This window comes from Sesamum indicum, linkage group LG5 (assembly GCF_000512975.1).
Source record: "Sesamum indicum cultivar Zhongzhi No. 13 linkage group LG5, S_indicum_v1.0, whole genome shotgun sequence".
Lineage (NCBI taxonomy): Eukaryota > Viridiplantae > Streptophyta > Magnoliopsida > Lamiales > Pedaliaceae > Sesamum > Sesamum indicum.
The window spans coordinates 13,890,328-13,907,835 of NC_026149.1; the positions used below are offsets into that span (position 1 = coordinate 13,890,328).

At 33.1% G+C, this 17,508-nt stretch overlaps 1 protein-coding gene across 1 annotated transcript; it reads right to left on the bottom strand.

Moving 5' to 3' along the window:
- On the bottom strand, nucleotides 2,807-5,151 carry LOC105162635 (cyclin-U1-1). The gene is made up of 2 exons (XM_011080715.2): nucleotides 4,709-5,151; nucleotides 2,807-3,206 (listed from the first exon to the last, which is right to left on the bottom strand). The coding sequence occupies exons 1-2, from the start codon at nucleotides 5,107-5,109 to the stop codon at nucleotides 2,945-2,947; spliced, it is 663 nt and encodes a 220-aa protein (XP_011079017.1). The 5' UTR covers nucleotides 5,110-5,151; the 3' UTR covers nucleotides 2,807-2,944.

The window sequence follows — 17,508 nt, forward strand, 5'->3', positions numbered from 1 at the left end:
CTATGGCATTTATTTTGCCAAAAGGAGTTATTAAGGAGATAGAGAAACCATTCCGCCAATTCCTATGGAAAGGTGCATCAACCTCTAGATATCCGAAGGTTTCTTGGAATCAAGTGTGTCGTCCGGTGGAAGAAGGAGGACAGGGAATCATGGATGTAGTAGCCCTTAATCGAACTCTTATGAGTAGACAAATCTGGAGAATAGTAAGTAGATCCCGGGGCATGGGGTTGGTGCAAATTGCTTGGTCTTCGACATATACTACAGCCTCATATTCATTATAAGATCGGCAATGGGGAATTAATATATATATAGCAGGATCCTTAGGATCCTATGGGAATCTTAATGACTATATTTCCACACGGCCCCTATCACACCCACACACGGACGGATATGTTCCTTAGAGAAGTTATTCACAATGGAGTATGGCATTGGCCATTGCATCTCACACCCACACATTCTGGCGAATAACATTATGTTTGACATCATCCAAAATTTGCCTCCACTACAAGATACACAAGATTCGATCACTCTGAGTGGAGGCCCCTACACCAACAGGAGGGTGTATCACATATTTCGTTCTTCAGGTCCAAAGGTAGGTTGGTATTCACTCCTTATGGGCCCATTCAAAATTCTCAGAAATTCGTTTATCTTATGGCTAGCTCTACATGAACGACTCTCCACCATGGATCGTCCGTGGTTACAGCATATTAATAGGGATTATGTTCTTTGCTCGAGGGATACACTGGAGACTCACCAACATTTGCTATTTTCGTGCCCTTACTCGAAGCAATGTACTCGAATCTTACGCAGAGAGGTCCGATTTTCATGGACAAACAGAGGATGGATGATTGATGTGATGATTGCTGCACGAAAGTGGCGGGGAAATCATGTGGTTAACGCCGCATATCGCAACCTTTTAGCATCGCTAGTATATCACATTTGGCAGGAGCACAATAGGAGGAAATTTCAGCAATTGTATCGAGACCCGTTGGCAGTGGCTAAGATTATTTTAGACGAAGTTAGATTACGTATACTTAGTGTAGAGTTGCCGAATAACATTAGTACGATAGCCTTGTATAGATTATGGCAAATTCCATGGCACACAACATTAGCCATATGACTGTATATTACGATTTTTTCTTAATGCAATTTACATTTACCAAAAAAAAAATTGCATTCAAGGTAAAAAAAATAATTAAAAAAAAGGATAAAAATGCATACATTTGTGATATAAAAAAATGGTAAATTACAATTGTCTTTTTTGAGATTTGATATAATTATAAGTACTCTTTCGTTCTTTCAAAATTAAAAATATTTCTCTCAAATGGGAAAATAATTATATAGGTTAGACGGTGAAGTAAACATAACTATTTTACCCTTCTTCAATTTTTTTAAAAAATAAAAAATTATTTGAAAAATATAAAAAAGTTTGAGGGTGAGTAAAATAATAATCTAGAGGGATATTAGTTCATAACAGTATTTTAAAAAATTATAAAATATATATAAAATTATGATTTGTAATTGAAAGGATATTTGGGTTAGTTCATCACAAAAATTGGATGGAAAACCTAATCGAATGAACTCATTGTTAGATGGACGTTAAAATCAAGGGGGTATTTATAATTTTTCAAATCTCAGAAGAGGTGATTGTAATTTACCCTACAAAGAAAGAGCAAAAGAAAGGGCAAAATGCACCTTGCATCCCTGTATTATCCGAAATAGCAATTTATCCGTTTATGAAAAAATAAATTCTCAATTTACCTCCTTATGTTTTTAAAATAAAAGCAGAATACCCATCATGCGAGAGGTGCAACACATACGCCCTATGTATGATTTTGAATAAATTTTACCTATAAAATGGCATTTATACCTCTAAATTTGAACTGTCAGATTATATATTAACGATGGAGCTTTGTTAAAGAAATAAATGATTTAGATTTTTTCTTATTTAGATCAGTGGTTAATATGTGTATATAAAGTCAATAGCTCATATCTATTTAAATTAAATCTATGGTTCAGATTTTTGCAAGTTATAACGTAAATTATAAATTATATATACGTGCGTACATATATATACAATATATACATATAATATAAATAAAAATTTAAAAATATAAAAAATAAATTATTAATTAGACATACACATACATATATATACATATAATATTAATAAAAAGAAAAGAGAAAGGGGCTCGCTAGCAACAGCAATGAGGGCGGGTGACAGCGACGAGGTGGCGGGGCGGGGTGGGAGGGGCATTAGTCTTGGGGGAGGAGGGACGGCGGCTATATAGCCATGTATATATTATATATAATATATACTATATAAAAAATATATTTAACATTTTTGTATATAAATTATATATCAATTAAATCTGAATCGTTAATTTTTTTAAAATAAAATGTTAACCGTTAATTTAAATAAAATTTTATATGAATCATAGGTTATTATAGATATAATATAAACCATTAATTTGTGTAAAATAAGATCCAACGATTGTAAAAAAAATACAAATAAAAAATTTAAAAAAATGGGGGCATGTACGCAATACTCGGGTTAGGAGGGTGTTTTGTTTATATTTTTAAAAAGTAGGGGGCGTAAATTGGTTGTTTTTTAATACAAGGGGGGTAAATTGCTATTTTCATATAACACAGGGGGCAAGATGCATTTTGCCCAGCGAAAAAAATCTTGTGAAAATTAATATTAGCAAAATACCCCTGTATTTTAAAAAATAAAGTAAAAGATTTCCATCTAAACATTGATCAGGAGCAATATGCTTCATTTCTCGAAACACAGAAGAATAATTTGTTAATTTTTTTAACAGATATATTTTTTGTTTCTCATTTCTCATATCACAATAAGATAAATTGCATTTAACTGAAACAACAATTAAAAAAAATAAAAATAAAGAAAAGGGCCCAAATTGGGTAATTAAAGAGTATCAAACTAAACCAACTGGGGTGGTGAAGAAGTTTGTGTATCTTCGACAGAGATCTCAGTAACATCGTCGACGGTGTGGGTTATGGCGGGCCGTTCAACGACACCGTTGCACAGCATTTCCTTCTCCAGGTGCTGGCAATAGCTCTCGAAGACTCGGGAGCTGACAGAGACTCCGAAATCCAACAGGAAAAGCAACTCTAGTTCGAGCCTGTTCAGTTCTACATTGCTCACTCCTCCAACCCGGGCATAAAATGCGTTGTTGTAATGCCTGAATATTTTTTTCCAGAAAAAAATTAATAATAATAATAATTATTACATCAGACTTTAGGGGAGGACAACATAAGTAATTATTTAAAAAAATGTATTATTTCCAACATTATAAATTACTATCATATCAATATTATCTATTACGGTAAAAAAAGAAAAAAGCAATACGAAAACTTAAGTTTTGACCATCGATAATCAATATTCGCTATGATTTTTAACTAGAGCGAAAATATCTGCCATGGTTCTTCATCAGTAACTAATGCTTTGGTCTTGCCTGACTGAAACAACGGCTAATAGACTGCAAAATCACGTATTCTGCACATGGCCGTTGTTTTTTTGACAAAAAATAGCTCTTAGGACTAAACATGTTGAAAAAAATCTGATATGGGGACAAAAAATGTAGACCCTCCTATTATATGGGATAAAAATATAATAATTTTGCTTCAGTATTTTTCATCCCACAGGATATCGGATTCTACACTTTTGTACCAATATTTTGAATTTTTTTTTATATTCAGTCCCAAAAGCCACTTCTCGTCAAAAAATAACGCTGCGTGATTTTGTGGTCTGTTTTTAGACTAAACTTGGGTTGAGGCCTTCTGGGAGTAAACATGTCAAAAAAAAATATAATTTTAGGACTATATTAAAATTTGTATAAAATGATTGATCAAAAATATAGATTCTCCTATCCTCCGGGTCAAAAATGTAATTTTGCCTTTTAATTATCAAATAATTTATATTACTATAACCTCTTAGTTCCACAATATTGTTTTGATCCTGTTAGTGCATACATATTCACATAGACCTTAACATTTTTCTCATAGATATATGAATAGACATATTTATGATATAACATACAAATTAAGATAAAGAAATGAAACTTGATAATAATAATAAAAAAAAAGCATAAGTACTCTTTTCTCCTCTTATAGTTTGTTGTAATTGTAAATACTAATAGATTTTTTATAATTTCAAGAATTATATCTAGTCCTCTTAGATTTGCTTTCATCTAATAAATATACCTTTTTATTAATTAAATTTTACTGAATTTATCGATATTAATTAAAAAAATTGAATAAAGTAGATACTTATTACTGATTTTTTACAAGCCAAATAAATTTTTCTAACCAAATTAACTTTATACCAGAGGAAATATACCCTTTTTTTTAAAGACGATGAAAATTTCCCTCGTGACATGCATTAACGTGCAAAAATATATGAAGATAATTTGGTCATAAAGAGATCTTATTTTATCTGTAATACAATTAGTAATAAGTCACAAAGAGTAAATATGATTTTTTATTCGATTTTATTGCTAGTATCAGAAAGTTCAGTCAATTTTAACAAATTTAGGACTTATTTGTTAGTTGGAAGCAAATTTCAAGAGTAATGTAATTTTTCAAACCACAAATTATTTTCGTGTAACTCCTAAGAACATCATGGGAGGGAGTGTAGTGATTCCTAAAAAAATAAATAATATGAAGAGAAAACAAAAGAACTTACACGTCATCAAGAATCTTGGAAGCCACCATAACACTGGTGACGAGTAGCCTATGAACATTGAGCGACACAACAAGGGAGTCCGGATACTTATGCACCAGCCGGTCTATGTACACGAACCCCACCACGAAGCACGACGGGCTGCACTTCGTGTACTTGTATATCCTCTCGACGTACTTCTCCAGACTGATCGCCGGCGGCCGGACGCCGTGGAACGCGCTCAGGTTCTTCCCCCACCCGGCGGACCCACCCTCGCCGCCGCTGCTCAACTGGTCATTCCGGGCCACCAGCTTTTCCAGCACGTGGGATAGAATCGATAGGACTCTAGGCGTTGTCGAGGGGTCATGGTGGATCGGCTCCGGCAGCGGTGCCTGGAGGTGCTGCGGTTCGCCACCGGTTAACATGTACAGTGGCGTTGTGTGGTGGTGGCGGGGGCATTTTCTGTTTTATCGAACAGGTGATGTGTTGTGGGGAAGTCTGAAAGGCGGGTATTTCTTATCTATTTTGGGATAATGATAGATTGACACGTGGCATTGAATCTGCCTTTGAAGTAAACAATTGATTCAAGATAAACACTCTTAATTTTGATTAAAAATTGTAATCTTTCCGATCCATTTTACAGTCTTTGATTATACTGATTGAATTTACTTTATGGGATAATTACAGTTATTTCTCATGTATTATTACTAATTCATTTCGATCTCTAAATATTATGAGGTTTTTTCTTAATTTTTCAACTTTTGAAAATATTAACAGTTTCGATCCTTAGACCTAATCAGTGACCATTTTGTCATTTCATAGTAAAATATAGTCCAACTAATTTTTCCCCTATGCTAATGATCATGGCCAATATATTTTCTAAAATAAAACTAAGCCTCTATAATTCGTACTTTGCTTTGATTATTTTGTTTTTGGGTATTTCATGTTCTCAATTTTTTAGACTTTCTCCAACCACACTACCACAGCAGATGGTTCGTAGGAACTTGGTTCCTTCAACAACAAAATAGCATAACCTATTTTGTTTTCTAACTTAAGGCGTAAAAGATACTCCAGAATAGAGACTTACTAAAATTTTTGGTTGAACAAGTTGAATAAAAGTCTTTACTTGATTGAAAAAATATAGAAAATATTACATAGATATTTGTTTCTTTATTAGAGGAGACAATTGTTTAGCCTCTCATATAAAGGACTATATTTATAGGGGAAACCTCCATAAAATTGAGAATTTAAAACTACAAAGATTTGAAAACTCAAAATATTATGCATTGAAGAGTTGAAAAAAAATTTCAATGATCCCCATTGCTTCATTACATTTTTATTTATAGTCATCCGCTGACTTCAAGCACGGACTTCAAACTTATTTTTTTGATAACGCCATTGCATTCATCATCTCCTTATCTTTCTCAATAACGTTATTGCATTCGTAATCCCCACGTCATTTCTAGTTGTTGGTTTTAATAGCTTGTGGCCATGTGCTTGCTAGCTGGTTTTTTTGTTCTCTGACTGTTGGCTTTTGTCGTTTTTGCCGCCAACTTTGCTTTTGAATGTTTATATTATGAGGTTTTTACCTTGTCTTGTAAAGTTCTTTCTTTTACCATATCCTATTTGGGTTCGGGTTTCTTTTGGGTGATTATAAGATATAATTTAACACTCTACGCAGGTCTATTTTGAGTATTTTCAAAGGACTTTATTGCATAGATCTTTCAATTATCAATCTTTTGAATGTAGGAATTTTTATGACAAACTTTGATGAAAATAGAGGCAAAATGGTATAATTAGACTCAAAAAGTGATCAAGAGAAGAGAGGACAAAAACAGATTTGAACTGTCAATAAGGTATGATCGCACCCTATTGATTGATCGAGTCTGTCTGCACGAAAATAAGCAATTTGAAAAGATTTGTTACCACGATTTATTTTCTTTTTCAAACCGCAAGTTGGAAGGCAAGAGAGGATGTTTTTGGTGCTACAAAAGTGGTGTGAAGGCTGAAGATCATGCATCCAATTTGATATTTTATTACTCTCTTAGTTTAGGTTATCTCTCCTCTTTTCTTTCTTCGTAGTTTATGTTTTCTAGGAATTTTCTACGCACATGATGTGTAACTAATCCCCTTTTCTGATTCAAGAAAAAAATTAAACTCAATTGTTATGTTTTGAGATCTTAATTGTCATGAATGAATGGTATGTATAACAAGAAAATCAATTGTGTTCTTCGCATGATTTATTTGTTGGGACAAGAAAACTAGGTTAGATAATTACAGCTATCTTAGTTGTTTGATCTAGATTCAACTGTTTTCACTGATGTAGATGCTATTATTGAATTGATGTGGAATGCTATCGTGCCCAGTCCTGAAATAATAAATTTTGATTTAGATACTTGAGTCAAGTCAATTACAATAGAAAAACATGAGTTTATTATGGTTATCCTAATAGATTTCCAGATTGAATGCATGGTTGTGAAATTAATCTTATGTGATCAATGATTTGACATGACGATTTAGTGATAACTCCCTTTGGTCGGAATTATTCTCTATTGATTTGCTCCTCATATATAGTTTATCTCTGTTTACTTTCTATTAGTTAGTAGTAATTCTTAATTCAAGCTCCCCCCCACCCATTTGGTTCCATACAAATTACCCTCTCTGATTCGGTCTCTAAACTCTCAAAATTTTCCGTCTCTAACTTTTTTTTGTTCTTTTGGTAGATTTTTAATTCTATACCTAAATGAATATCCTGGTCATTATACTATCAAATACATTCAATAAATACCAATATTTGAATTTTCCAAACCAAGAATAATAAATATTAACAAAAAAGATACTCACAATACAACAAACAATAATATAATTGATGTCATTTCATCATCCAAATACTACTAAATCATATCAATTTCTGCACTCCAAAATCAACAAACATAAGTCAAAGTACACCCAAATCAACATAAACTAAGTCATAAACAACCAACAGAAAAAATAAACTAATGATCTTTCCTGGAATGTTGTTGCTCTTGCTGTCAGACCCACAGCAAACTGATGGTTTGTGTATCCCGCATCTTGAAGTAATTTTCCAACTAATTCTTGTAGGTCTAACTCCTCTTTCGAGCCTTTTCCTCCCTCTTTCGAGCTTCTTCAAGAGCAATTTCAAGCAATTTTCTATTTTTTTCTTCTCGTCTTGAAAATTCTTCTTCCATCTTTGTAGCATTAGACCGTATGTCCTCCACAACTTTTGTTAACTCATTAAGTTTCTCCTCAGATGCTTTAAGAGTAGAACTGACTGAAATTGCACCTGTAGATGAGGAGCTATTTATAAAGACCTCCAATGATATCATACCAAGTTGAGATATCGAATGAACACTGGGAAGAAACATTAGTACAACCCATTTTTGAAGGGTATTCTTCCTGTGCAAGTACATTAGATACAAAGGAGCACTTATGTAATAAAAGTCTAACAAAATTTCTCAACATAAACACTAACCAATATTTAAATATCAATAACAAATTATACTTACACTAATTCTTTTGGATTTATTGTTGATGAACTCCCCAATTCCTTTATTTTTTCTATGGCATCTTTGAAATACGTCAAGATTAGTCACTTATCTACCAAGCTCTTTTTCCTATAGGTTACAAAATAATATTAATTCACATGTCAAAAAATTGCATAAAAGATATCTAAAAATTTTATACTTAAAACTTACCATTTTTTGTCTATCTGCCCCTACAGGAGTAGAACCACCAGTATGTTTTGTTATCCAACCATCTTTTTCAGCTTATATCAAGGATGATAACATATAGGGCATTCTTGAAGGCCCTTGTTCTCTTTGTAATATAATATGCAATTGTTTACACAAGAATCAATTTTTTGGTAACTTAGACCAAGTTTATGGGAAAATTGCATAATACCCCCCTGTGTTATGCTAAAATTGCACAAAACTTACCTATGTTAAATAAATAGCCATAAAAGACCTTGTGAATTTTGAAACCCTGCAAAAAAGACCCCCTCCGTTCAAAACTGACGGAAGGTGTTGTACACGCGGTGGAAATGAGAGTAGGGCTTTTTTTTTATCCTGTTTCAGCTTTTTTGATAGTACAATAGTCCAAAATACCCTTCTCCTTCATTATATATACAACTAAATATCCCCTACAAACATACTACAAACATACTAAATCAATATAACAATCCTACAATTATATCAGATTTTCTTAACTTTTATAAAATGTTATATCATTTATCAAATTAAACTATTATTTAATTTAAATGTATTTTAATATTTATTTTAAAATATACTAAATAAATATAAAAATACCTAAAATTTATATCAATTTTTTTAACCTTTATAATATTATACTAAAACTATTAATATATATTTAAATTAAGCATTTACTATTTTTTATTATTTTAAAATTTTATTAAATTAAATACTTTACTAAATTATTATTTAATTTAAATATATTTTAATATTTGTTTATAAAATATACTAAATAAATACAAAAATACTTAAAAATTATATCATTTTTTTACTTATATAAAATATTATATTTCAATTATTAATATATATTTAAATTAAATATTTAATATTTTTTATTATTATTTTTTATTATTTTTAAATTTTGATAAATTAAATAATTTTTATTTATTAATTCTTCTCCATTCCTCTAAACTGCTGCTAAGTGTTCCCCTAAAAGTTTTGGATCTCAGCAAAAATTTGATGAAAATGAGCAAGGTTGGTCTCGTTCGAATCTTCACGTCGTGGCGAGTCTATTGGTGGTGGTCCCAGGCCAGAATTCATCCGGACGACGACGAATTGAAGCCAAGAAGCTTTGACGGTCGTGCTCAAAGCCCAGTCTTTCCGGTCGATGAAAGTTCAAATTGATGGTATGGATATCTTCGTCTTGAGGAGAGGATTCCAATGATATAAGCCATGGTCGAAAATTCTTTCAGACGAGGATGGAATCATAGAGAGAAGATTCAGAATGAAATAGTATATATAATATATATACGATATATATAATGTATATATAAATAAATATAAATAAAAATATATTTAAATGACTTAAGATCTGGACCGTTTATTTTTTACATTCAAATATCAATGGTTGTTATAAGAAGGGTATAACGGTCAATTTAGCAAAAATTTGACGCTGTTAGGGTTCATCTAACAGAATGGGAGAGTATGCAACAATTTGGAAAACATAGGGGGTTTTTTGCCTATTCTTTTAACACAGGGGGTTTTTAGCTAAATTTTAAAAACACAGGAGGGTTTTATGCAATTTTTCCCAAGTTTATCTAGGTATTTTGTGGTCGTGTAGAAGTCATCTGGGAAGTTTTCATCTTCAGGTATCATGAAATTTTGAATGTTGACACAAATCGATCATAGCAAGCTTTAGGTAAATTGTACTCTGATTTGATACTTAATAGTTGGGCCACAACAGAGAGTTTTGTGTGATTTTTGCAGTCATCCCATAATGGTTCGTCAGCATCTTTTAATAAGTTAAAATAACTTTTATGCTTCTGGATTATGAAGTTGTTTATCACACGTGAAGTTTGAACTGAACTCAAGGCCTATTGCATCCATCACCATTGTTCTATAATGAGACGTTTCTACTTGAGGAGTGGTTGAAGAGCCCCCCACATCATGTCTTAACCATGTGCGTACCAGATGTTATAACCTATAGTAGATCCATTTTTTACTATGTGTAAATGCGCATCACTCTGATTCAAAAATCTCGTGTTGCCGCATTTAGAGCAGTGGCGAGCCCCACTCTCTTCTCCAATTAATCGACTTTGATTTCTTCTAGCAATGAGATCGAAATCATCTTTCTTGCTATGTGGCATGGATCATCTCTAAAGGATTTTTCTTTTGGAGTCTAAGGTGAATTAATAAAAAAAGAAAACAATCGACCTGTTGGAACTAAAGCAAAAGAGGTAACTTTCGATTTTAACTACGCATCTCCTCTCATTTAACTATAGCCTTGTAAGAATGGATCTTTCTTTTCATCCTCATACTACATCGGATGTCTGAGAACACCAAGACTACACCCTTTGGTTGGACTGGAAATTAATTTATTTTATTTGCACGTTTTTAATCTTCTTTGTGCTTCCGCTTGAGCATTCTGCGACTAATCCACTCTCCCTTCATTTCATACACGTCCATGAGTTGAACTCCAAGGTGTTGCGGCATTTGAGTACACCGTTCCTCATGTATATTGCGGTCGATCACCGCACATGACTTATGGAAGTTAACTGCTTTCCTGAGGCTCGATCGCTCATATGCCTCCAAAATTTTCTTGATGATCCTGGCAAAATATGATAGTATCATCAACTGGTGCTCTCCTTGCTATAGATTCCTTCAATATCATCTCGTTGTTCAACCATTTGGATCATGGAGCTCAAAGCCTCTGTAACAAACAAGAACAAACACGGTGAAGAACCCTCTTTGCTACAAAACAACCATACTCCAGACTATTAAGCATTAATGAATATGATACCAAGGTAACAAGAAGCGTGATAAGTCTCACAAACTCACAACTCACACCTATTCGGAAAATCCATTCCTCTGTGTTATATTTTTGTGGCCCAAGTTTGAAAGACCCACTTACCCGGTTCACTCGGACGGCCCACTATCCGACCTACGACCCGTTCGACCCGATCCGAGCTGCTCCACCACTTAATCGGGTAACCTTAGTTTTGTATCCTCATCTTTCTTCTCTCCTTCAACGCCGAACTTCTCGATCTCTCTCTCGCTCTCTTATTTTTTCTATATCATTCCTCCTTCAAGTCTCCAGCTTCCATGGGAGTCTTCCTTAGCCAACAAAATGGCTTAAGGAAGGACTCTATTTGTAGCACCCCCTACTCGCTACATCTATTACTATTTCATCTTTTCTTTAATTAAAACTCATTCTATAAGTAATTCTCTTTCAACCCGTAAAATAAATTCTAATTTATCAATATAATATATATATCACAAAAGGTATTAGATATCACCAAAAGTTTATATTTACCCTCACTAGATGTGCTCATGTACAAAATCTCAAGAAAAATCATACCACAACTTAAAACACAAATCCCGATAAAAGACCAAAATGTTTAACAATCCAACAATCGAAAACTCTGGCTTCAGAAGTCACGGCTGACCCACCTAATAAGAACGACAGCACAGCTCAAAGTCCAATGTAGCTAGTCAGTGTGACCTATTCCCTGAAAAGTACGTGGCAAGGAATGAGTTGCCTACTCAATAAGTATAGCTGATCAATTTATATATATATATACACAGACAAAAATTCACGTACATGCACTCACACCGACAACAGTCATTCGTCATACAGCAACATCAGATATAAGCAGTAATATATACTCACAACTGTAAATCAATCCACAACATAATATTCATTCGTTTTCATTTATTAGTTAAGGGCCCCACTTACTCTAGCTGGAGTACATCAGTCAATGGTTTCCGTCGGCCATCATCATATCATATACAACATTGGATACCCGTTGTGTGATATCCCCACACTCTTTTACTCCAGCTGTGTAGCAATATAGCACAGGACATCACAACAAACATGGTACCCCCACACCACCTCAGTGTGTAGCTAACAGCACAGGATATTCCCTGCTGCCCCGGAATACCCCGGTACCCTACGCGCCATGGTACCTAGCTTAAATCATATATTTTTCATATCTCATTGTCAATCACATTATCATCAATCACATTTTCATAAACCATTGACTGTGCTTCCACTAGGTAAGCATCATCTTTTATTTCAATTCACAATCATCATTCTATTCTTTACAACAATTACTTCCTCAATAATAACTTTCAATTTGATTTCATACGACAATCAATTATACGATCACGTAATCATACCACTCTCACGTCCAACCATTACAAGCACATATGACACATAATAACAATTCCACCAATATTAAGGTAATCTAACAAATAAACCACAACTAATCAATATACGGAAGCCACGTATAATATTATAAAGCCACGTCCACGATCGCATCCAAGAAACCAATATGTATAACATATACAATACTACACACACACACACATATATATATATATATATATATAAAACCAATTAGCTATACTTACCTTATATCCCAAAATGCTTCTGTTTTACGAGGGACTGCTCAAACCTCTACCTTGTCGTCACGTCCTATAATAAATTATAATACGTATAATCAATATATTTAATTTACCTAATAATTTATAAGAATTCACTTAATCAAACCCCTTATATATTTATAACTATCATTTTTAATAACATTCGTAAATTATATTACCACTGAAACCTCCTTTCCCTCATTAATAACATAATATTTCCAAAATATAACTTTCGAAGTATTTCTATGAATTTTCTATTAATTTACCATTGCTATACAATTTAATTAAACAACAATACATAGAATTACATATTTCATTAATCATTCCGATGGAATTGTGTAAATTAGCTATAGTAATAATTAAATCTAACAAATCTAATATTTTAATTACCCAACTATATCATTTTTATAGCAATTGTGATATTTAATTTGACACTAATTTAAATAGCTAAAATCATAAAATACTTCGATCAAATAGTACATCGCTCAATATAATTAACATTTAATAAATGAACTAATTAAATAATATAATTATATAAATTAATATAAATTAAAGTAATAAAATCCGTACCTCTGTCCTCGGCAATATGTGTGTGCGACAGTGTGTGTGTGGAATATGACGGTGTGTGTGTGAGTTTGTGTAAGAGTGTGTATGTTTTAAAATGAGGAAAAGTGGAAAGAGAGGCCCCACCGCCTCAATCAAAATCTCCCTCATTTTGTATATATATATATTACTTATATATATGAAATATTATTTTATATATTTAATTAAACTTTTCTTAAAATACCAATTACATCCTTTTTAATTTTCTTAATTACTATAATTTGCCCCAAATATTGTAACGAACTCCAATTTAATCCGTTCAAATTTTATTATATCCCAAATTCAATCTGTAATTTATTTACTAATTAAATTTAAAATTTTATAATTACCAATTAGTCTCCCAATTACGTGAAAAATTCTACGGATGTCACACTATTGTTGTCCTTATCCAGTGTATCTTCATCCCTTTATAAAGGGTTTCTCCCCTCTCGGCCAAAGATAGAAGAAACCGAACAGCTTTCTTCTATTCTCCAATGTTCTTTGTGAATGTGTGTGATTGAGGTCTCTGTGACCAAGAAAGAGAGGAATCTGTGTGATCGAGAGACTAAACCTGTTGTGGTGTTTTGGGTAGTAGTACAACCATGAATCGGGTTGTGGGTGCTGGACTTTTGTGACCGTGTACCCTTTTGTGTGTTCAAAGGATCTGGCTTGAATCTGAGCCTAATTGATACTGCAGTATTCTTTTCATTTGATTTGTTCATATCTTATTATTTTTGTAACCATTATAATTTCTGTAATTATTTTGGCCTATTAAGGAGTTCCGTACTCCATATTCGTTTGTAAAAATTGAATAGGTATTTCTGATATCCACTCAACAGTGGTATCAGAGCATTGGTTGCTAATCCGTATAAGCTCCGGTGGTGGTAAACTCTCTTAAAACCCTCTCTTTATTCTCTTCATTTCCTTTATGTCATTCACTATTTTTCTCGTTTTATTACAGAGGTGCGTATCCCCCTGATTACCCTCCTGGCTGGACCCTTGAGGTCGTCGGGTGTCTGGATTTGGGTGTTAGGCTGAAGAGGCATTGGCCCTGTGGTTACTTGATTTAATATTATAATTTTTGATTTGTGTGATCTGAATCTTCCTCTATCGTTAACCACTAATATTGCTGTTAATTCTTGGATTACTCTTGATTTACTGTTTTTGGTATTATTCTCTGTTATTTAAGTATATTTGTGAATCTCAATTATGACTAGTATCTCCGTCTGATTTGTTGTGATCTGCCAACTGCTTGTGTGATATTTTCTGGGAACTGAACCTCTTGGATAACATTGAAATTACTCTCTGTGATTTTTGGTTTTTCTGTCGTTAGTCCGCTGCTAAAACTTTTCTTAAGTTGTATTAAAAGGTTTTCTAAAAACTCTGATTTTTTAAAATGGCCGGTTACAATTTATAACCGTTTGACGGAAAGGGTGATTTTTCAATTTGGCAACAAAAGATGAAAGGCATTTTGATTCAACAAAAGGTTTTCAAAGCTATAGATGGTAGATATACGGAAAATATTTCTGAAGAAAAACAACCTAAAAATAATGAATACGCCTACTCTTATATTATTCTTAATCTGTCAGATGATGTTTTAAGAAAAGTAGGGAAATAAAATTCTACAAAAGAATTATGGTAAAAATTCGAAGAGCTTTATATTGAAACTTCCCTGCCGAGTAAACTTTTCTTAGAAAAGTTTTTAGATACAAACTAGATTTGTTGAAAAACATTGATGAAAATTGGATGATTTCACTAAACTGGTTCAAGACATAAAGTTGACTGGTGATAAAAATATTGATGAGTACTCTCCTATTGTGCTTTTGAATGTTATACCTGATACTTATTCTGATGTGAAAGCTGCTATTAAATACGGTAGAGATAGCGTGAACCTTGATATTGTTGTGAATGGACTAAAAAGCAAGGAGATAGACCTAAAAACAAATAGACCTAGCAACAACCAACATGAGGTTAATTCTGTTAGAGGTAGGTCAAAGTTTAGAAATTCTAGCTATAGACACAATAGTAGAAGCAAAAGCAGAAATAGAAACAACAATAGGAGTAAATCTAGAACCAGGGATAACTCACATAGAGATGAGAAAATCAGAGAAAGAAGGTGTTATAATTTTGGTTTAAAAGGGCACTATATTAAAGATTGTAGAAAACCAAGGAGGGATAACAGAGAGAATAATACTGATGAAAAAAAAAGTGAATAATGTTGCTAATGATTCTGGTGAAGTATTTGTTGTCTCTGATGTGAATTCTATACATTCTATGAATATGTATGAATGACTGATTGATTCTGGTTGCACTTTCTATATAAGCCCTTTTAAAGATATTTTTTCAAATCTTAAAATTGGAAGTTCTGGTTTTGTTTTCATGGTAAATGAAAAACGGTGTGAGGTTAAAGGCATTGGTGATATTTCTTTAAACTTTAATGATGGCTATAGATTAACTCTTAAAAATGTTCGATATGTTCCTGAACTTAGCCATAATCTTATCTCATGTGCTGCTTTGGAAGAAGAGGGATTAGAGGATAGATGGGGAAAGGGGGTCATGAAAATCATGCAAGGATCTCTCTTTGTTTTTAAAGCTGAAAAGAAACGCAATTTATATTTTATGCACTGTCTCATATGATTCTGTGGCTGCATCTATGAATGAACATGACAAAACCTTTCTATGGTATAAGCGTCTTGGTCATATCAGTCAAAAAGAGCTTGAATGCTCAACAAGGAAGGTATTCTATGTGATAAAATTGATAAAATTTAATTCTGTGATGAATGTTTTATGGGTAAACAACACCGTGTGCATTTCCTGCTACTCCTACCCCTAACCCATCTATGTCATCTTGCATTTTGGATTATGTTCATACTGACGTATGGGGTCCTTCAAAAGAACCCACCCATGGTGGAAATATATATTTTCTTTCCATTGTTGATAATTTTTCCAGAAAAGTAATTTTTTTTTTTGTTAAAACACAAATCTGAGGTTTTCGAAAAATTTGAGAAGTGGAAAACTCTTGTTGAACATCAGACTGGAAAAAGGCTTAAATCCCTTCGCACTAATAATGATCTTGAGTTTTTCAATCAAATTTTTAATGATCTTTGTGATAAATTTGGGATTAAAAGGCACAGGACAAATCCCTATCCCCCCCATACAAAATGGTGCTGCTGAACGCATGAATTGTACCTTGCTTGAAAAGGTTAGATGTTTATTGGTTAGTTCTGGATTGCAAAAATCATTTTGGGGTGAAGCAATTTTAACTGCTGCTTATTTGATTAATTTGTCTCCTTCTGTGCCATTATTGGGTAAATCTCCTGAAACCGTTTGGAGTGGTAAGAAGCCTGATATTTCTCATTTACGTACTTTTGGTTGCTCTGCTTTTGTTCACTAGAATTCTGATAAACTTGAACCTCGTTCTATAAAATGTGTTTTTATTGGTTATCCCGATGGGGTCAAAGGGTATAGGTTGTGGGTTCATAGCCAACCTAGTTTTAAAGTCATTATTAGTAGGGATGTGACTTTCAACCAGAATGAGATACCCTGTTTTTCAAAACTAGAAATAGGACAAAAAGAAACAACCTTTAATAAGGTGGAGGATAACCTAGATGGGGGAGATAATTTAGAAGAAAATATTGATGAATAAAACTTAAGAATACACAGTAGAAAAATCCCAAGGCACAACAAAGCCAACATGTCGTAATACTGATAGACATTTCAGGTTAAGTACCAGAAAAGACAAGTCTAAGCTAAAACACACTCAACAATGAAATAAGGTAGAGACACCAAAGCACACAAAACACTTTGGAAAATTCCTAGGGGATTACTCAAAAGAAATAATAGTAAGAGCATGAGAAGAATGACAAAGAACACAACAAAGACAATCATAGGTAAATATACACATTTTGGGTTTTATTCGCCTTCTCCCACTTCTCTTATAAGGTGAGCTTGTTCATGAGGCTGATCCATAGTTCTTCTTACATTACAAGAAAAAGACTAATAGAAAGCGTGGAAAGTAGGAAGAAGAGTCCTAGTTTGGAGGATTAGGCCCTGCTTCCAAGGCTGATAGGATTTCCCTCAACTCATCAGTCTTAGGCCTTAGCGGGATTG

Bases quoted from the DNA above. Each gene is read 5' to 3' on its own strand.
- LOC105162635 (XM_011080715.2), bottom strand. From the start codon at position 5,109: ATGTTAACCGGTGGCGAACCGCAGCACCTCCAGGCACCGCTGCCGGAG. The intron at 3,207-4,708 runs GTAAGTTCTTTT...AAAAATATTCAG, and splicing joins TCCAAGATTCTTGATGACGT to GCATTACAACAACGCATTTT.